This window comes from Cyprinodon tularosa, unplaced genomic scaffold, assembly GCF_016077235.1.
Source record: "Cyprinodon tularosa strain WSP-4 unplaced genomic scaffold, ASM1607723v1 ctg599, whole genome shotgun sequence".
Lineage (NCBI taxonomy): Eukaryota > Metazoa > Chordata > Actinopteri > Cyprinodontiformes > Cyprinodontidae > Cyprinodon > Cyprinodon tularosa.
In genome coordinates, this window is record NW_024039339.1 from 383,643 (window position 1) to 391,495 (window position 7,853).

Below are 7,853 nucleotides of genomic sequence, written 5' to 3' on the forward strand. Positions count from 1 at the left end.
AATTATTCTATTTCAAGAACCATTTCCGCCTGCAGATTTATTTAATCCTTGTAACTGTGAGAAATGGAACAATAAAGTTTGCTGGTAGTGCAGCCACTCAGATGGAGCAATTGTTCATATTGCAGAATAAGTAGATTTCTTAAAGGTCATCCCGAATGTGCCACTGTCTGTACCTCAGAGGGACGTCTGCTGACATTTGTAGATGATGAAATCCATTGCATGCTAGTCGGGCAACCATCAATCATGAAAACCAGAGTAGGATTTGGAAAAACAAAACATTGTGATTTACCTCGCAGTTAGCTCCCCTCTGAAGACGCTGGAGGCTTGGCAACACAGAGGTGGCGAGCTCATTAATGGAAATCAGAAGCACTGAAAAAGGAAAAACTCCTTTAGCTTCGATGGCAAATATCCAACCTGCAGAAAAAGTCTTTCTGCACTGAAAAAACAATCTAGAAATAAGTAAAAAAGAAATCTTAAATTAAGTGCATTTAACCTTAATTTGAGTAGGTAAACGAGATAGTTTGCCAATGGAATGAGTATTTTTACTCTTAAAATAAGATAATTAGATCAAATGCACTTGAAATAAGACAATGCAATTGTTTTTTGTCTTATTTTAAGTGTAAATTGTCTTGTTCCATTGGCAAAATGTCTCTTTTATCTCCCCAATCCAAGAACAAATGCACTAATAAAAAAAAAAAAAAAGACTTATCTAGATTTCGATTATTTCAATTGTGTGGCATATACACTCACCGGCCACTTTATTAGGTACACCGTTCCAACTGCTCGTTAACACTTAATTTCTAAGCAGCCAATCACATGGTGGCAACTCAGTGCATCTAGGCATGTAGACATGGTCAAGACAATCTCCTGCAGTTCAAAGCGAGCATCAGTATGGGGAAGAAAGGTGATTTGAGTGACTTTGAACGTGGCATGATTGTTGGTGCCAGAAGGGCTGGTCTGAGTATTTCAGAAACTGCTGATCTACTGGGATTTTCACGCACAACCATCTCTAGGGTTTACAGAGAATGGTCCGAAAAAGAAAAAACATCCAGTGAGCGGCAGTTCTGTGGGCGGAAATGCCTTGTTGATGCCAGAGGTCAGAGGAGAATGGCCAGACTGGTTGGAGCTGATAGAAGGGCAACAGTGACTCAAATAACCACCCGTTACAACCAAGGTGGGCAGAAGAGCATCTCTGAACGCACAGTACGTGGAACTTTGAGGCAGATGGGCTACAGCAGCAGAAGACCACACCGGGTGCCACTCCTTTCAGCTAAGAACAGGAAACTGAGGCTACAATTTGCACAAGCTCATGGAAATTGGACAATAGAAGATTGGAAAAACGTTGCCTGGTCTGATGAGTCTCGATTTCTGCTGCGACATTCAGATGGTAGGGTCAGAATTTGGCGTCTACAACATGAAAGCATGGATCCATCCTGCCTTGTATCAACGGTTCAGGCTGGTGGTGGTGGTGTCATGGTGTGGGGAATATTTTCTTGGCACTCTTTGGGCCCCTTGGTACCAATTGAGCATCGTTGCAACACCACAGCCTACCTGAGTATTGTTGCTGACCATGTCCATCCCTTTATGACCACAATGTACCCAACTTCTGATGGCTACTTTCAGCAGGATAATGCGCCATGTCATAAAGCTGGAATCATCTCAGACTGGTTTCTTGAACATGACAATGAGTTCACTGTACTCAAATGGCCTCCACAGTCACCAGATCTCAATCCAATAGAGCATCTTTGGGATGTGGTGGAACGGGAGATTCGCATCATGGATGTGCAGCCGACAAATCTGCGGCAACTGTGTGATGCCATCATGTCAATATGGACCAAACTCCCTGAGGAATGCTTCCAGCACCTTGTTGAATCTATGCCACCAAGAATTGAGGCAGTTCTGAAGGTAAAAGGGGGTCCAACCCGTTACTAGCATGGGGTACCTAATAAAGTGGCCGGTGAGTGTATATATATATATATATAAATATATATATATATATATGTATATATATATATATGTATATATATATATATATATATATATATATATATATATGTATATATATATATATATATATATATATATATATATATATGTATATATATATATATATATATGTATATATATATATATATATATATATATATGTATATATATATATATATATATATAGTATATTTATATATATATATATATATATATATAGTATATTTATATATATATAGAAATAAAGATTTGTATTTTTTTGTTTTTTTACATGGGGGGACGATTTTCCATAAATCTTAGCACATGGTGGGGACCGGGTGTTCTGAATGAGGTTTTAGGCTCGGGAGTTAGTTTTAGGTCTAAGTTGTGAACTGAGTTCAGGTTAGGATTAGGTATTAACCCGTAATGGTTAGGTTTAGGCTGTAGAAATGGGTTAGAAATGAATGGAAGTCAGTTGAAGGTATAGAGAAACATGCTTGAGTGTGTGTGTGTGTGTGTGTGTGTGTGTGTGTATGTGTGGCCATGTCTTTAATACCTGGTGGGGACAATTTCTTAGGAATATGCTACATTTTGGGGACTCATAGGTACTTGTAAAGAAAGTTTCTCTTCTTGGGGTGGGGGTTAGGTTTAGGACTAAGGTGTGAATTGAGTTTAGGTTAGGTTTAGGGATAGGTATGTGTCGGTAATGGTTAGGGTTAGGGCAGGGGGGGGGGGGGGGAGTACCTGTCTATCCCTCATTTTTCCAATTTCACCATCAGATTGAGGACCAGTTGTTGCTAAGTGCGGACATTTTTGCCAGTCTTCACATGCTATTTTGCTAATGGTTAGGTTTAGGGCTAAGGTGTCAATTGGTTAGGTGAAGGACTAGTGTCACGATGACATCCCCCTAATTCAGTTCATTGACCGAAAAAGGTACGGTTCAGAGAGTCAACGGCAAGGCACAGGCCGACGCATGTCACTCAAGAGCCTATCTCCTTTTGTTTAGCCCAGGTAGGAGGTACTTTGTACAAACACTCTAAAAGAAATAAAGTTATTGTTGTATGGTTAGTTTTAGGGTTAGAGCATAGAAGGGTTGAAAATAACTGAAAATCAATGTGAGTTGACACATGTTCCTCACTAAGATGGCAGAACGAGGGTGTATGTGTGTGTGTAAAGAACTTAAACATATATACACAGTATATATATATACATACAGTCACCCTCTTCTTGGTATTTGCTATTGATTTTCAGTCATTTTAAAACATTTCTATGTTCTTACCCTAACAGCAGATGTGTCAAAAATATTAAAGTGCAACACAAACAGTCTTCAGCAGCCAAACATCTCCCCTCAACACTGCCTCCTTGTGGTAGAGGAGAAAATTTGCTACCAGCTGCTTGGGGGGGAAAAAAGATCTTTTATTTAAATAAAGTCTTCAAACTCAATTACTTAACAACTATTATCAGAAAAGTAATTTCCCTCAGAGCAAAGCACCTTAGTAAAAATAAGACTTAGTATTCAATGTCCTTATTTAAAAGCTGAGTCACTCTCATAGCACTTTTCACCTGTGGTGTGAAATGAGTTTCACCTTTAAGCTAATATGCTCACTGAGACCGGCCGACTCTCAGACGAAGCCTTTGGGTGTTTTTCTGGTTCCTTGCATTAAATTTTCTTTAAAGCTTATCCTCTTATCGTTAATGTGTTTTATTAGTGATTTATCTTTCCAAAATGAGACAATAAACCAGGAGTCTGCAACCTTTCATATCTAAGGAGCCATCTTGCCTTAAGTCTGGTTAATTAAAAGTCACTTTTATAAGACTTTTTAATAAAAACAGCCTAATATTTTTCTTAAATATCTGCAAGAGGAAATTTGTTGCCATTTAAAACAACATACAGTTTATCGGTATTTTTAGCTTTTGAAATAATTGTAAATTTTAAGTTAATTTAAAGAAAAATAGCACTTTGCTACATGTCACTCTGTTATGAAAATTCAATTCAAATATTCTTTATAAAAGCCACTACAGCTTCTAAGACAGGTGTTTGTTATAGTACTTTAGATAGTATCACTTTTAGCCACTATTAAGAGCCACTGGAGAGAAGGTGGTTTAAGCGGTTGCAGACCCCTGCAGTAAACCTAATTTAGTTTTTAGGTGGCCTTCTAACATTTACTAGATTACTGGGAAACAATAGCTACTCTGAACTTAAAATTCCCCTTTGTCATCTTTATGGAGCACAGATTTTCACAGAATCCTTCCTTTTTCACAGATTTACTGCAGCGCTCAGGTTCAATTCTATTCAATTTATTTCTATAGCGCCAATTCACAACACGTCATCTCAACGCACTTTCCAGTTCACCAGATCATCCAGTCAGATTAATTTAAAGTTTCTGTCTAAGGAAAACCAGCTGATTGCATCGACTCATTGACTCTTCAGCAATCCCTCACACTAAGCATGCTTGTAGCGACAGTGGAGAGGAAAAACTCCCTTTGAACAGGAAGAAACTTCCAGCAGAACCAGGCTCAGTGTGAGCGGCCATCTGCTGAGGCCCACTGGGGTTCAAGGAGACAGAAGCAGACATAGAAAAAGAAGCATAGATACAAAAGGCAACTGTCAACCAGCTCCACAGGCGGCCCCGTCCAGGAAACACACAGCCAGGCAGACGAGCTCCGAGCCAGCTCCCATGTCAGAGGATGAAGAGAGCACATCCAGTTAGTCACAGTCAGAGAAACAGGACTACACTGGAAAACAGGCCAAGCTCCAACATCTAGAAACAAAGGTGTTGATGGCAGCAGCACTGCTGATATTTCTTTCCAGGATGGAGTCACAGCCAAACAGGAACAGACCAGATGAAGCTACTATGAGAAAAAGCAGAGAGAGCAGAACGTTAGAGATTGAACTAACAGATTCTGCAGAGTGGGAGAATAGAGATAGAATGAAGCAGAATTATGAAAAAGGGGTCCCTATGTCCTCCAGCAGTCTAAGCCTATAGCAGCAGAACTATAGAGATAGCTCAGGATAACCTGAGCCACTCTAACTAGAAGCTTTATTTATGTTGGGAATTCAAATCAAGTCTGAAACTTCTGGGTTTAATTATCATCAGTGGATATTGGGTTTAAAATGCTAACCTTCGAGTGTCATTATATAAAAATATGACAGCCACCATACAGCAGCAGCAGCTGGACTGAAATTAAGTAGCTGCAAAGTTAATCCAGATGATTGAAGGATAATGAATTTTGCATCCCACTATTTGTAGCCTGTGTTACCCATAATGTATAATGATTGGTTAAATTGAAGCTTTGTGCTTATTTTTAAGAAACAGAAACGTGCTGAGCTGTATGAAGCAGGATTTTATATTTATCTGCTTGAATTTAGCTGTGTATAACATGCTGTTATTAATGAGCTTTCTACTCTGTTTGTTTTTTCCCACCAGTCTGAAGAATCAGATATGTGTCCAGTGAACCACGGACGACGATAAACACACCAACTACTGGATTGATGTCAGACAAGCTGTGGTCAGCTTGCCCTGCTTTTTCTGCCTCTGCTCCGCTCCACTCGCCTCGCCATCATTTCTTTTTTTTTTATATTTGAATCTCGCTTTTTTTCTCGCCGCTCGCAGTATTCCGGCTAAGAAGGGATTCAAAGGAGGGTTTTATTTGGGACAACTTCCGCATGACCGTCTCCACTATCAGAATAAAAGAGCTTCAGCTTTTGTCCACTTTACCAGGCACTCTGATGGTTGATCTCTGACATTCCACTGGAACCGCGTACTTCCTTTTTCTTTCCATCCACTTTTAGCCTGAAAGCATTGAAGTGGATCTTACACTCAGCAGCCTTTTTACAATGCATGAACAAAGCTCTACTTTTTTCAACAGAATGTCAAGTACTTTATGTTGGACTTTTAACTGAGGAAATGAGGGTTTGTTTGTCTTACTTGAAAGAAATGGAACATTTCTAATGATAAATTCAGTGTTTAATATTGATTCTTCACTGTCTTTCTTCTCTGCACACAGTGAATTTTACTAGATACACTGCATTCCTGTCGTAGACCTAAACCCATTTGCAGCTTGAAATAGATCGATAGCAATAATAATACTGGTTCAACTCTAACTATGTTGTAAAGTGTAACTGTCTGTTTACTATGCTGAGCATAAAGCAGGATATGTTTAACTGTCGTCCTAGAAATCCCTACATCTCTTCTTATATGCTCGTATTTTTTTCTTTTCGTGGATCAATCTGCTAGGAAACATTCCTGGATTCTGGATCAAATTTATATATTTTACCCACAATACTCTGATAAACTAAATCAGGAGAGAAATTGAGTCTCCACATATTTTGATGTGTCATCTTTATCAGGTTGTTAGCAGAGCTTTAAAGCACAAAAAGAAGAAACAGGAGAAGGAGACCAAAGCAGATACGGTAGTAGCCATTCAAAATTCCCCCACTTTCATGGGCCCTTGGCTGGGCCCCTACAATTCCTTTTTAGACATCGATCTTTGTACTAAAATATAGATTTGTGGACATTAAGCTCTCCAGTGAAGCGTCATCTCCTGGTCAGAAACTGTAATTCAATGAAAAGATGGAGTCAGAGTAAGAAAATGTGCAAGAGGGGGTCAGTGGTTGGAGGGGATTTTGCTGGGAGTTGCAGGGGAGTCTGCTGCCATTCGGCTGGCGTTTGCCTGGGAAGGACCATTTTGAATGGCTGCGACTGTAGTATAGGTAAGCTTTTAAATGCAGTTTCTCTAAATTACCTTCCCTATTTGATTTCTTTCATGCTTCTGTTTTCCTTCTGCTTTTTAAAGCTCAGCTTCCATCCAGCAGAATGAAGCATCCTTGACTTTTAAAACAAAAAAGACCATAACTCCAACATGTTTTCTCTGGTCTGATCTGGTCACATTAAGATTTTTTTGTTAGAGAATAAAGTTCTCTTTCAACAATCTTTTTTTTTTATGTAATGGCATTTATTTTTGTCACAGGAAATAGGATTAGAGAGAGGGGGAATCCAGTAGACACCAGGCCAGGATTCAAACCTGTGACTGTGTAGCAGAGATGGGAAGTAACGAAGTACAAATAGTTCGCTACTGTACTCAACTAGATTTTTTTGATATATTTACTTTACTCTTTACTTTACTACTTATTTTTATGGCGACTTTTTACTTCTACTCCTTACATTTTAAAAAATTGGCTCGTTACTTTAGTTTTGAATCATTTCAATGGAGTTACCGTTATTATTTTTCACGTCATCAATACCAAATTCAATCTAATTGGATGGGAATCTACGTTGCATTTGACGCACCGCTACAAGATGAATCGACAGATTCGGCGGTATTCATTGGCGGCAAATCATTGCAGCTTGGTGGCGGTGGCGTTAGCATAGTAGCATGGACGACGAGATGATTGAAAATGAACACAACGGAGATCTAGTCCTATTGGCAGACATCCATTTAAAATGTAGGCAACGGCATGAAAAAAGTGGTTTCTACTTTTACTTTTATACTTTAAGTAAATTTACAAGCCTGTACTTTGTTACTTTTACTTGAGTTTAATCAGTACTTCCACTTTTACCAGGGTATTTTTTAACACAAGTATCTGTACTTTTACTCAAGTATGGAAAGTGAGTACTTTTGCCATCTCTGCTGTTTAGGGATCAGGTTTTGCTTGGGGCCCTGCTTCTGCTGATGATCTCATTATATGGCAACACCACTCAGACAAACTGTGTTACAGTAGTAGCCATTCAAAATTTCCCCACTTTCCTTGATGGGTCCTTGGCTGGTCCCCTACAGTTCCTTTTAAAACATCAATCTTTGTAGTAAAATATTCTTTCTATCATGATTTGTGGACATTAAGATCTAAAGAGAAGCGCCATCTCCTGGTCAGACCCTGTAATTCAATG

General features: G+C 39.0%; 1 protein-coding gene across 1 annotated transcript in view; it reads left to right on the forward strand.

Annotated features, from left to right (window-relative positions):
- The window catches only part of zmat4a (zinc finger, matrin-type 4a), a 246,768-nt gene extending 240,269 nt beyond the window's left edge, over window positions 1-6,499 (forward strand). The window contains exon 7 of the mRNA XM_038306972.1: window positions 5,394-6,499. Within this exon, the coding sequence (XP_038162900.1) occupies window positions 5,394-5,421 (28 nt within the window). The 3' untranslated portion in view covers window positions 5,422-6,499. The remainder of the gene's footprint in view (window positions 1-5,393) is intronic.
- The last annotated feature ends 1,354 nt before the right edge of the window (window positions 6,500-7,853 follow it).